We start from the raw sequence: 14,566 nt of genomic DNA, 5'->3' as shown, positions 1-14,566 counted from the left end.
TATTATTTATTTATTATTAGCAGGAGACGTCCTCACCAATATATTAATCTGTATTGTTATTATTATTATCATTATTATTATTGTAACGAACAATACAGAGTTGTTTAATTACAATTCACCTACTATATTATTACTCCCTTTATTTACTAATATTGTAAGTGGTAACAACCATTGTACGGTGCGAGTTGTCGGGTCAACTGTCCATAAGAGCTCGACAGCGTAAACAAAAAGTGAAAAAAAATAATATCTACGTTACCCAGTAGAGCGTTGTACGATTTTGAACTTATAAAAATCGCTCGTTTAATGAAAATACCTCATGTCATCGGCGTGTTTACCAGAGATAGGTTATCTACACTTCCTAAACGACAAGAATCAGCGATTATTAACTTGGATGCGGAAAACGGTACAGGAACCAATTGGGTAGCGTATAAAAAAATCGGAAAAAAAGTCGAATATTACGACAGTATTAGGAATTTGCCTCCACCATTAGAAGTACAAAAATATTTTCACGGATGTGACGTACATTTCAATTACAGCAGAGAGCAGAAATATAATACTATAAACTGTGGACACTTGTACTTAAAGTTTTTATCATGCTCACATTAACGTCAAACGGAAACTCTAGTGAGTTGTCATGCGAGATCTCTCCACCGTTGGAAGTAGAAAATACAGATATGTCTTTGAGTTTACAAACAAATAATTCTATACCAAACATAGAACCTAGTTGCAATACTATTATCTTCCGTAATTTGATCAATACAAATGAGTACGTAATTATACCTACGGGAACATATGAGTTGGATCAGTTAGAGTCTATTATACAAAAAATGATGCCCGACTATGTCAGTATGTTTGAATGAAAAACAAACAGCAGAACATTAAAGTGTATGATATCGTGCAGCTATGATGTTGATTTAGGAATCGAGAATAACATAGCGAAATTATTGGGTTTTAGAAATGTCTTATACACTACTGGTGCTACTCACGAATCTGAAAATATTGTCAACATAATGAAAACAAACTGCATAAAAGTAGAGTGTAATTTAATCACGGGCTTATTCTGTGATAGAGCACCGATGAGCCAGATCATACGCGAGCTTTATCCTACTGTACCTGTGGGATATAAAATCGTTGAGGTACCTAGGCATCCAGTTTTTTATGGTCTCAACACGACTTCAATAACTAAAATAAATATCGTGCTAAAAGATCAGAACGATTGTTATGTCGACGATTGTAAAATAGCACAAAAGAATTATCATTCGTTCACCCCGTATTGGCGTATTCAAGCACCGCTCTATCATACAATTCTACAACTTTCAAAAATCGTATTACGAAAGAGCTTATTGTGAACCATTGTTATCAAAACATATTTTTCAAAACTGTGTGCCAATCGTCGTTGTTGATTTGACGTACCAGAATGATAACGTGAAATCATCGACCGTGGACCTACGAATAGACTTTGAAACGGACACAGTTATTCCAGAAAATACATCGGCTTATTGTTTAATACTACATGACCAGATTATAACTTATAATCCGTTTAGTGGTGATGTTAGAAAATTGTAAAATATTTTATATACCTTTAAAGTATATTATAACTATTTTTATACCTTGTAAATATTTTTATATTTTAACCTTATGATAAATAATTTAAAAAAAATTGATTTTAAATATTACGCGTGTTTTTATTTCACACAAAATTATTAAACAATATTAATCAAAGAGTTTGCGTTTTGGGTTCGGCTTTAATTTTTTCGTGGGCTTGCCGCTTGTGAAGTCAAGAATAGATGGCGAGTGGTTGAAAGACATCATGCCGTCGGTCTCGTCAACTGCGGGGCTTGCTGGTGAAGGTTCTATATATCGATATGATTTAATGCGTCCGCACGGGTCTTGTGCAAAATTGTCTGAATCAAACGATGCGGGAAGAGTGTCCATGACCGTCGTTGATAGACTGCCAGGGTCATCAATAGGCTTAACAAAGAATATTTTGTTAATATAAATTAATTTTAAAAATTAAATGTGCGTATTACCAATGATTTTGTTTTCCGAATTGGCACCCATGTCGCCTGTGTAAGGTTGATTTGCGTTAAGAATTCATCGATACCACGATCCTCGTCAGCTACCTAAATAATTATTAAAATTATTAATTGTATCATTTTTTAAATTTTATATTACCCCTGCTGGTGAAAGGTTTTCGTCCATTGGAGACATGCTTGAATATCTCGGGGGTGAAATGAGATAAACCTCGGATTCAGTGAACGACTATAAAATAATTAAATACATTAAATATTTTGTTTTACAAGCGATATAAATGATAGGTTAACTAACCTCGGGTGACATTTCCCCGCTCTATCGTTGTGCATATTATTCAGCTAATTGAGTAGTTGCAAGTATTTTGAGCTAACTGATGAAATTCATGTCTCCTTTAGGAGTGGATCCAATAATTTTATCATCACTTAAATTTTTGATAAAAACTATCATTTCTTCCGGTGTTTTTGGTGGTGAATAAACTTTGATGAATTCCTGGTCCAAATAATTACCCAAAATCTTAAACTGTTTTAAGACGAGTGCTCGTATGATGATTGACTTTCGAACGACTGTTTCGACAATACACCATTCTAAATATTGCGATTTTTTTTAAATCTATCCTATTTAGCAATACTCGACATCCGGCTTGTGTTTTTGATTCGATGACAAGCATATTTTCCCCTTGACACAGCATATTAAACAGCGAAATAATATCGGTTTCCAGAAATAAATTTCGCTTATATTTTTGCGGTTGACCCTACATAAACGACAATACATTCAACATCAGTGAAAATATACGTCTTAGAAATTCGGCTGTCATATTAATATACTGCGATGATGTGATTATTACTACAGTGTTGAATTTGTCCGTAGGACACATTCAAAAATGTACGGCCGGTGAAGTCAAGTATAAAATTACTGCAGTCGATGGGATCCGCGGGCGGTGCTGGATGCACATAAATGAACGTCTTCTTTTTGTATAGGGGCATAGGGCAGCGTTGTTGGTGATAGAATCAGAAATGTTAAAACTATTTCTAAACACTTTTAAATCACTGAAATATCAACGTCTTGCCACTAGAATGGATGTTTAGCTACTAACGATTTTGATCCGCAGTATAAAGTGAATACCATTGCTAGCGCTAGTGTCAGTGGCTATTAAGAGTCCGGCAGCACCTTAGAGTTCTAAATATTCAGGTGCAAGCTATTAGCATTTATATATAGTGGCTATTTAGAAATTCGCCGTGTGTAGTATACGTCTGGCAAAAAGTACTAATATCGATTATTATAATATCGTTAAGTATATCACATCCTGGCGACACAAGCGATTATTAAGCTATTAGATAGGTCGCGTCAATCTAACCTAGCCTCTTAATGTTTAACTGGCTTAATTGTTTAATCTCAATACAGAGCCAAAATATTCATACCTAATGGCAGGAAATGTATTTTATCGTCTTTCAATATAAATGGTTTTTGCAAAGCAGTGTGTGTGTGTAGTATACGTCTGGCAAAATGTACTAATATCGGTTGTATCGGTTTTTACCTGATGTTTCAACTGATGAAGATTTATAAATAATTATGCTAATGTACATAAACTAATAATTATACTTATGTACAATGAACATAAATTAATCAATACACTTGTATACATAGATTAGTAAGTAATTATCAATAGTTTTTTATTATATATTATGAATTTTCATTTACAAATACGTGTTAAATACTAGATTCAATACAAGCCTCTAACAGCATTTTTTCATCATCTCCAAAGTCTTCACCCCAGACAATTTTTTAAAGTGCTTCAAGACATATCATCGCCAGCCCATATGTCTATAATATAATTTTCTTTAGATATGGTACATTTATTTTTTATACTAATTGCATAAGAACAATAATAATAAAATTAACCTAACCATTTATTCGCTCGTGTTCATTGTCACAATCCTCAAAAATACATGCTTGAAATCGACGACGTTAAGGTAAGTGTCACAATATCATACAATATTTTGTCATATTAATTTCGTCAACAGAATTATTTGCTTTTTGGCTTAATAATGAGCTGAAAAATACTCGTCTCGGGGTAGTTGATAACTATAATATATACATATATAAACTGCGTTATATTTTAATTATAATATATATATGTTATTACACTTACCATATCATCAAACTCGAAATTTGATGAACAATCAATGAAGCCGGTTGAAATGTCAGGTGTGTGTAGGCTAAATGCTTGGCTATTGTTGTTCGACATTTTTTTTTTCTTCAAATTACCACTGTCAGTTTTGAAACTTTTGTTGTTATGTACAATTAATTCATAGTTGAAACGCTATATTAACAGTAAAATTGACGTGCTGTTCAAAATAAAGAGAGAATTATGGGATTAATAAGTTATCATAATAACAAATAGTCATTATTTATTTTTATTGAATGTGTATTTATTTACACAACTGCGATCTCTAGTCAAATGTACATTACTCAAATACCAAAAATTTACCTATATAACTAATGACGATGTTAATAATGCATGTATATAATGCATGTACTTGAATAACTATTAAATGTATTTCATTTCAAAATATTATTGTAGAATAAAATGAAAACTCTACTAGTGTTTAATATTTTGATTGCTTTATTATATATATGCTCTTTGGTCAGCCTACTTACGGCAGCTGGTAAATACAAATTAACCAAATTTATATTATTAATTAGATATATAATGAATACAGTAATCCCTCGTTATCCGCGGTGGTTACGTTCCAGCAAAGTTGCGTGGATATCGAAACAGTGGATAACGAGACCATAAACATACAATTTCTAATTTTTATTATTTTGAACATCTTTTGTATTTAATTATAAATATCATAAAAAGGTTAACATGTTTTACAATATTTGAATATTTATTTTCTTAAAGTAATTTATTAATTATTTATATATATATAATATATTAGGCCCCACCGTGGATGATGAGGGATTACTGTAATAAGAATGATAAGAACCTACATATATTCGTTATTTTTGATAAACGAAATTTCAAATTCCAAAAAATAAATTTGTTTACGTGTCAGTTTATAAGAAGAAATAATGTGCTATTATTTATTATACTTATATATTATTATGTTTATAGTCATATTATATTCCGTCTGTAGCTTAGAAATGATATAGTTGGCTTTTTCTGAGGATAGCTGGTGAAGTATTGAGAGTGGTTATGTGGTTTACCAGCCGCTTTTCGTGTCGTAGACTATAATTCAAATTCCACTCAAAATGCAATAATATAGTATCGAATTTTCCGGAAAAATATTTCTTCAAATTCAATGAAAAGTAATATGAAAACGAAAAAGTATAATAAATAACTGAATTAGCAATTACAACGTTACAATGAATAATAAATATTGAGTTAAATATTAGGTACATTTTGCTAGTCGATGCGTTATTGAATTACATGTAGTATCGCCAATATGAGTCATATAACATAATAGTTTCTCTTAGTATTTTAGATTCTGAGTGGAGGTGTAAATATATTGATTTTATACTGATGTGAGTTTTTTTGTGTTTGAAAAATTTTTTCGTTAAACGAAATATTCACTGAATGTGTATATTACCAATTTCTATGCAAAATGACATTTTAAAGTATTGGGACTCTTTTGACATTTTATACAGGTAGTACACGAGTCTGCAATGTTTTTTAAAAATATTTAGAGTTATTAGAAAATTTCGAATTCTATTTGTTTTATTTTAATTTTAGTCGATAAAATTTTATTTTTTGGATCAAAAAGCTTGTAAATTTATTACATTTAATTTCTAATATATTTTTACAAAATCAGTTTAAAAATTTAAAAAAATAAATAGTCACGATTTTTTTAACGAGCATTCGAATTTTGATAAAAAAAAAAAACGAAAATTAGAAAATCCTTTTGAGTTCGAAATTCATAATACTTTTTCTTTTTAAATCTAAGATTTTAAAATTGAAAATAAGATTTCTCATAGGTGCGTCTATCTTTATCAAAACACAAATGTCTACCTTAATGTCTAAATAAAATTTGTATGATCTTTTGAAATTGAACCTTGACGATTTTTTTTTTTAAATATTTGACCCGTTTTAAGCTCATTATGGACATTTTCAATTGTATATTATTTCAGTTTTTTTTCTCTATAAATGTCAACAATATTGTGTTCGTTGGATCAAAACAAATGAAAAGTAATATATAGTTTCTGATTTATTATTTCAATAGAAGTTTAAAAAGATTAAAAATGCATAGGCACAGTTTTTTTTTTATTATAAATTAATGGCTGGTAGTTGACCAACTGGTGATTTCTTTTTCAAATATTTACGACTCTCGAAATGTCACCGGATCTTGTACTTGTGCCGTATATAGTAGTATACACAATGCGCACTGTTGTCCCGGCTGTAAGTTGGTTTACCCGACACTTGTTTCTGGTGTATGCCAATGCCATGTTGCACTATGAACGACTGTCACATACGTGATAGTTGTTATCTCCAATAAGACCCGTTTAGTAGTGATTAGTGATTGACAATGTTTTCTTTAGATACAACTATTAAGTAAAAAAACGTATTTTTTTTTGTTATTTTAGGAATTGGCGAAACATCATGCCGGTATTTAGGTGAAATGGAAAAAAATGGTAAAAAATGTCACGAAGACGTGGTGAAAGTACATGAACTTCCACCAAAATGCACATCTTTTGTGTATGATGGAGTTATATGTACACCAAGTTATAGAATCGAGGCTAAAGACGCCATGTACGGATTAGGTAAAAAAACAATTATAAATATAGAATCTATATTATAGAAAATACCTACCTAGTTCTATTTAGCTGAGTTGTAGCAGTGTTAGGAATTATCTATTATTACTTATTAGTAATAAATATTCTGTATTCGGTTATGAATAAATATAAAATATACTAATTAAATTATGTAGTAAGTATCATAATATATTACTGTTGTTTGTCACGACCGGTGTTATATCCCAGAATTGTATAAATATTTTTAAATTATAATTTAAATGCGTATAATAGATACAGACGACAAGTAATCAGACAAAATTCCATTGAATATAATATCATTATATTTTTATATCATTATTATATTTATTGAGAAATAAAGATAAACCGGCCGTTTATTCTTTCTGTATTCGCTCTACATAATTTGTCTCACCAAAAAAATACTACCAAAACCACCACTGCCTAGTTGTAAAGTTAGATATTGATTTATGTGTTAGTCGGTATTGACGCATAAAATTAACAAAAATGACAGTAAATCAGAGTAATTTTGGGGAATAATTATTCAATTATGTTATTCAATGAGTCTAAATGTTTTGAAAATGGCATTAGCACCAATATAAATTTCAATATTTTACGAAGAAGTTTATAATCATCATTAGTTTCTAGCAAAATTTAGCCTAAATTATGATCTACGGTAGTTAAACATTATTTATGATTTTTTTTACAGAACGCTTACAAACACTTCTAGATTTTGATAAGCCGGCTAAAAATGTGTACTTATTTTATTCACACGGAGGGTTACATGATTGGTATGATGTACTTTCGAGAGGAAATTTTAAACTTGTAGCTCAAAATGTGCAAAATTTTGTTCGGCGTTATCCTGTCAAAGGGTTGATTCTGAATGAAATTGATTTTCCTTATTCAAATGTAAGTACAGTGTCTAAATTGCGAATAGTTTTAAGTTATGTATAAAGTAGATATATTTTAATTAAATAGAATCATAGGTATGCTTCCGTACTATTCATATTGAGTTTGATCAGTTTCACTTCTCGATGCTGCCTTCCATCTTATTCCTTCTGTGTTCGTTCATTATCGGAAAACTACGGAACAGCTAGCCAATCCACCTCCGGGTTTAGCATAATGTGCCATATTTTCTTTGTCCAACTAATTAAGCTGCGCTGCAAGTGTCGCTAATAAACTGTCGGATCAAAAGTACTTGAAATGTATTTCATGTGTTTATCCAACCAATTGATCGGGAGACTCTACATGATTTTCAAAATATAAGTCAGCTGACACAGGGGTCTCCATGAAGAGGAAATCTTTTCAGGCATCTGGCCAATGGCTTGCTCACGGGGGGGGGGGGGATTTCTTAGTAATGATTTACTTACAACATGAAAAATAATTTAAGTTTAAAATTCAAGATTTTGGTAATAAATTAGATCACGTTCCTCTATTCTTATAAATTCGATATTCATTTATTATTTATTGTCCCTCAACATAACTCGTAAGACGGCACGTATCAATTTCAGTACTACTGATTACATATTTATATTTCATTTGCTTATTACCGTCTTATGACTTATACTAAATTAAATATAGAAGTTTTCAATTTAAATATTATTTATAAATTATAAGCAAATATATGAATAGGTTCTCCAATGATATACATGTTTATACCATGATATATTATAGTCATAGACTCGAATGCATGTATATTTATAAAAATAATAACAAAGCAGAGCGACGGTGGCTGATTTCGACCTCCAGTCGACCGGGCAGTAGTTCGTTCCGGCACGATAAATTGAACTCGTCCTAATTTGTTTTCGATCTTCGTTTGCGTAATTGCGTTTATTGACTAATTATAATTGTCGTTCTTCGTTTACTTTTACTAGTAACATATCTTTTGTACTTGTACACTCATTGTTTCATAATGTAAAAGTAAGTAAAATTATTTTTCTTAAATTTGAATATAACTATGAAAAAATGTAATATATTTATTTGATTTGATTAGTTATGTCAACCAAAAGAAAAATGACCGATTATTTTACCAAACAAAGTAAAACAATTTATGTTAAATTGTTTTTATTGATTTTTCCATTTGAGAGCTCAAATTAAAAAGATTGAAGTTTAAAGTTGAAGATTAATATGTTTTCTCTAAGTTGTTCAGAGGGATAATGTAAATTAAAATATAAATTCCGTAGAAGGAATGTGGGCAGGGGGGTGAAGCCCCACGTGTCGGTGACAAGTCAAAAATGAATATCCCCCCCTTTTCAAAAAAGCTGAGCATGCCACTGTTCTGGTCTATTCGGAGGAGTACTATAAGTACTAACTGATCACGCTCCAAATACTTTGAGAATTTCTCTGAACTGCTATATGAATTAAATATTCTTGGCAGATGTTGAAATCATACTCATTTTATCTCTTATAAAATTGTTTGTATTAGTTATTTTTAATTAGTTTTTGTCTATAGCTAAGTATATGTTATACATTGGACCAGCAATGAATAGGCAATTCACACTTGGATCTGTTCTAAAGAGTTATTGTGCTGACGTCCTCTAGGACGTCAAACATTATATACTAGCTGGGGTTGTACAGGGTCTGCTCCAGAGCCATCTGTCGATCAGATATAGTTAACATTTATGTTCATTCTATCTGTGTAAATTTATATAGTTCATTATTAGAAATCCGTTAGGGCGGGCCACTATTAGCTTATTTTTTCTTATAAAATAATGAGTTTCAGTTTTATTTCTGTAAATTCTTATGTATATAGAATATTAATCCCTTTGAGCAAGTCACTAGTAACACCCTTGCATCTTTACTTTCTGCGGACAAGATGTATATTTTCTTATTTTCATATTACTGACCTTCCCCTGATTCAGCTAAATATCTATAATGAATTTCAAGCGAATCAGACGAGTAGTTTTAAAGATTACGAGTGCGGGCAAAAGGGACATTCATTTTTATTATATAGATAGATACATAGATTATAATTTTAAACATACCTTTAAATTGTTATATAATAATTTATTCATCTTTAGGAGTTTGATGGTGACTTCCACCAGAATTTTACCGACTACGTGAACACTATCAGAGCTTTTAACTCAAATTTGGAAATTGGGTTGTATTTGAGTGCAAGAACTTTCTTTGCAAATAAACCTTATGTGTTCCATAATGAAACAAGCATCATAGTTAATAATGTCACATATACAGAGGCAATCGGGGTTTACTATTACAATTGTAAGCGGATAAATTAAAATCAAATTAGTAGAAATACAATTGCTTATACTTACAATTGGAAAAAATAATTTAAATTAAAATTGTGGTTTTTAAGATATAACAGATATGTATATTATACAACTCACCAAATATTCAAATATAAATGTATTATAATTTGTTATGTTTTGTATACTAGGGTTTTATTTCCCAACGATGAATCGAATTATGGATTTCTACATAATTGAATTTTATACTTTTAATGAATGTACTCCTGATTTATTACGTACTGGAATTACACCTTTGAAGTCATCGGACCCGTTTACTAATTCATTAGTAAGATTTGTACCAAATACATAACTACAAAATTAAATTAAACATTTTATGGTTTTTTTCAGAACAATTTTACAGCAGTTTTAAAGGATTTTGACATTGATAAGGAAAAATTATATTTTGAATTCTTAATAAGTCCTAAACCGTTATATTATGCAGTTGACAATTTCACGAATTGTGAAATATCATATAACGAGGTATAAACATTTTAATTCAAAGTGTCCATCAGTTGTTAAATAAGTATGCAGGGCATATAGATTTTTATCAGTACCTAAGTCCTATGCCGATTTAAAGGACTGGAGACATAATATAATATTAGTGCATCTGGTTTCCAAAATACATTGAGTGAATATTTGGTACACTGACTGGCCAATGCCCATTAGTGACATCTCGTAGATATACGGGTTTCAGGTTTGGCGTGGAGTGTCATTTGATGAGATCAAATTAAAGGTCACCAACCCAGTGCTGAGGAAAGAAATAGGAGCTCCCTTTATTTCATTTTCTTCTGTAAGATTAATAATAGTACAACACACAAAGATGTATTGTACAGGAAAAGATAGCTCAGGGGCGTAAAACTCGGCCAAAAGAATAAGAATAAACAAAAAAATACGTTGTCATAACGACCGTTATTCCGACGACGAAAAATCATCTTGCACCAGGAACATTAAAACATCACGGATCATCTTTACATTCATCGATACACACAATAATTATGGTCATCGGGACTTTGTCGGTCACCGAGCCATTGTAGTGATAATAGTAATAATAATTCATGTATATACGTATATAAGTATACAATAACAAAAACAACCGAAAAGGTTGATCTAATAAATCATCACATTAAAATGATTAAATACGTTACCGCACATTCAGGTGTGAACGTTTCAAATGTCACCAGAGGCCGCGACGGGGGTCCTACGTTTTTACTCCCTCACCGTGGTAGCATCAAAACAGACTAATTAACATAAATATTATAACTTATGATTATAATTATAATTCATAAGAAATGAGTTGGCCGATATTTTATTGTCACATCAAGGCGCCAAGCGTTTTTCCCGGACCAAACGGGTGGTTAGGACTTAGGAGCGGGTGTGTATACATTGTACAAACAGGAGTTATCGTACTTTTACTGCCGAGTATCGCCATAATTTATGACAAACTCGTTGTGTTGGAGCAGCCCTAAGTTTCATAATTTACATTCTTTTGTGTATACAGTGAAATTAAGTGTATAGTTGTACGCGTAACCCCATTGGTCAGTGGTAAGGATTTTTGGGTACCTAAATACCGACGAATAATGCACTATGCTATAAATATTTGTATGACGTGTGTACAGAATTATTCATTATATCGTAGTCACTTCTCAAAATCGATCTTTTCGTGATAAAATTCCAATTTCATCATTTCAAGGAGTGGAAACTGCTTTTTTATAGTTTGTGATATTCGAAAATATTCCACAAAATTGTTACGTGAAAATTCGTTCACTTTGTATGTACTGAAATATATTGTTATATAATAACTGTAATATAATACAATTACCCATCGACATTGATAATATCCATTATTATTTATTATTATTTAAATCGATTAACCAAGTCCGCTGTCAGAATATAGTTCATATTAGTATATCGTTATTCGTTGTAATAAGATCAAAAATATAGGTACCCATCCATTGACCATTGAACATTCAATATTAAATTTGGTGTCCTGTCTTGACATCTCCTCTCACACAACTCCAATTTTGACCAGATATTTACATCCTGGTATCCGACGATTGAAGTCACCGCACTCCTCGTCAACCATAATTAACTATCATTATTCATAAAATCGTTTTACCTTCTGGGGAGTAAACACAATTTCCCCAGTACCAGATTTAAAAATATCTGATCAGAAATTTAAGTACGTATAAAATATACCTAATTTACTTTCGTAGTTTGTGATTGAGTGAATTTTTTGGATGAAATTGACTTTTACCGATTTATGTAATTATTTTTTGGATAGTTTGACTATTAATCATTATATTTAAAGTACATATTATTTAAATACTTTGTATAAATGTTTACAGTATTGTGAAAACGAAAATAACAAAAAAAGTAAATTTTGTGCCGATGACTCAGAAGCATTGTACCAAAAAGTAATACTTTGTAATGTATAATATTATGAAAATTAATTTAATTTTTTTGTTTAATTTTTAGGGTAAATTTACAAAAGCCAATGCAAAGGGATTCATAGGCATGTATATAGATTTAGTCGATCGTGATGATAAATGTCATTGTGGAAAGTACATGGCGTTTGATATGATGGTAAAAAGATATAATGGTGAAACGGATCCGAAGGATTGTGAACCATTAAGAGGCTCTTGAATACTTGAGTTAATAGTTATTGTCTTATACTGTAATTAGGTACAGTTAATTAATTATGGTGTCTTCTACTAGTTACTTGATTCTCATAGAACGATTTTTTTATTTTGTTGTAATCCAAAAATTATTAAAACAATGTGTATACTTGAAATTGTTTAAGAAATAAACAATCTGTGTACTATACCTAGAGAATAATAAGAAATAAAAATATATGATAACAGAAGAAAACATGAATTATGATAAAAACGTCAGGGAACTAAAACATCTAAAAGAATTGGGATTTTAGTACAGTTTTTCTGTATAAACATTTTAGTTCAAATTCAGACAAAATGAAATAAGTATTTAAACGAAGAATGACGATTTTATATTTATTTTGTTACAACTTAAAATATTATTTATGTACACTTGAAATTTATAATTTAAAAATTTAAAAGTGTTCTATTATATTTTATACACACAAAGACATTTTCAAATGCAAATTTTTTGTCAATACTTAATAAAACCTACAGTTATAACTTACTGCATCACAATAGAATAAATTACTTTATTTACGATAATATAACTAAAGATAATAATATTCTTAGTAATGGCATAGATTGACCGCCTTACAATCGTTTTTAGTATATATTGTTTTTATATAATCGAATTCAAATTTAGCTAATCCGCTACATCGTTTAAAAATCGATTTAAAGAATATAACCTCTTTATTTAAAGAAAAGTGTACTTTACTCTTTAGCAATAATCAACGCAGAGCCTAAGCTATTTAAGTTATCGAATTGAAATGTTGAGGATAGATTAATATTATTTAATTTCAAGTTGAACTAAGAGAGGATTTTTCAAAATTTTGATTTTAAGAGATTCATATCGGCAAAAAAATTTTTTCACATATAAATTGTTTGTCTAAATACATATTTTACAGCATGGTTGATCGCGGCAAGTTCCCGAAGTGACATGCAACTATAACTTATTGTCTGTCTAAGTCAGGGACTGGAACCTTGATGATTTTTACGGTTCCGATTCCGGTTCGGTTCCTAGAAAATCTAAGATTTCGGTTTCGGTTCCTATTCAGTTTTCAAATTTAGATTTCGGTTCTTTTCGGTTCTTATAAAATTAAAATTCGTTTTCTGTTTAAATTCAAAATTTGATTTAATTTCGATTCTTTAAAAAATATAAGTATTTTCAAATTTTCAAGTAAATGCCCAACATTGTTGACGAAAGTATACGACCCATTATGATGTAGAATACAAAGTTCAAAATATCGAAGCTATGTAGCAAAGAAAGATAGAAAGAAACGCATTTAGGCGTGCTGTAGGTACGCGTTAGATAACAATACTATAATAATACTATATAAACGTTGTAGACATCATAACATTCGTAGTTATTTGTAAAGATATTTTATGAATTTCTTATTATTGTGGTAACTGGAAGACCTTTAAGTGTATATTGTGCAGTAAATAACGACTTTTATTTTTGCTGGAAATTCCTATTAATACATTATCAGTTATTACGTAGAATAATTAATACTTTAGTCTTAGTGGCACGTCTCAGACGCTCGAACTCTGTACTCTATAGGTAATTGAACGATAATTTTTGAATATTATAAATCCTCATAATAAAGATTATAATAATGACAAATAAAAATAAAAATAATATAATTATTACAAAACCGAAATTATTCGTAAGAAACTTTTACAAATGAATATCGGTTCCGGTAAAGTTTCGGTTTTTAAATTAATTTAAATAAGGGTTCCGGTGGGGTTCCGGTTTTCAAATTAATTTAAATTAGGGTTTCGGTGAGGTTCCGGTTCAAAAACCGGTTCTTTTCGGTACGATTCCAGTCCCTGGTCTAAGTATGTGTTTGATAGGTTTGTAGATATATAAATTGCACCGAGAAATAA

General features: G+C 30.3%; 2 protein-coding genes across 2 annotated transcripts; one reads left to right on the top strand and one right to left on the bottom strand.

Moving 5' to 3' along the window:
* Nucleotides 1–1,687: 1,687 nt before the first annotated feature.
* On the bottom strand, nucleotides 1,688–2,440 carry LOC111026678. Its single transcript, XM_022304797.1, has 4 exons — nucleotides 2,329–2,440; nucleotides 2,176–2,262; nucleotides 2,031–2,123; nucleotides 1,688–1,971 (listed from the first exon to the last, which is right to left on the bottom strand). Exons 1-4 carry the CDS (start codon nucleotides 2,338–2,340, stop codon nucleotides 1,714–1,716), a joined length of 450 nt encoding a protein of 149 aa, XP_022160489.1. The 5' UTR covers nucleotides 2,341–2,440; the 3' UTR covers nucleotides 1,688–1,713.
* Nucleotides 2,441–4,571: 2,131 nt separating this feature from the next.
* On the top strand, nucleotides 4,572–12,891 carry LOC111026677. Its single transcript, XM_022304796.1, has 8 exons — nucleotides 4,572–4,700; nucleotides 6,619–6,795; nucleotides 7,493–7,692; nucleotides 9,804–10,002; nucleotides 10,178–10,314; nucleotides 10,377–10,508; nucleotides 12,374–12,442; nucleotides 12,504–12,891. Exons 1-8 carry the CDS (start codon nucleotides 4,622–4,624, stop codon nucleotides 12,669–12,671), a joined length of 1,161 nt encoding a protein of 386 aa, XP_022160488.1. The 5' UTR covers nucleotides 4,572–4,621; the 3' UTR covers nucleotides 12,672–12,891.
* The last annotated feature ends 1,675 nt before the right edge of the window (nucleotides 12,892–14,566 follow it).

The sequence above is a fragment of the Myzus persicae genome, unplaced genomic scaffold (assembly GCF_001856785.1).
Source record: "Myzus persicae strain clone G006 unplaced genomic scaffold, MPER_G0061.0, whole genome shotgun sequence".
Classification (NCBI taxonomy): Eukaryota; Metazoa; Arthropoda; class Insecta; order Hemiptera; family Aphididae; genus Myzus; species Myzus persicae.
This window is presented reverse-complemented; position numbering and strand designations above follow the sequence as displayed.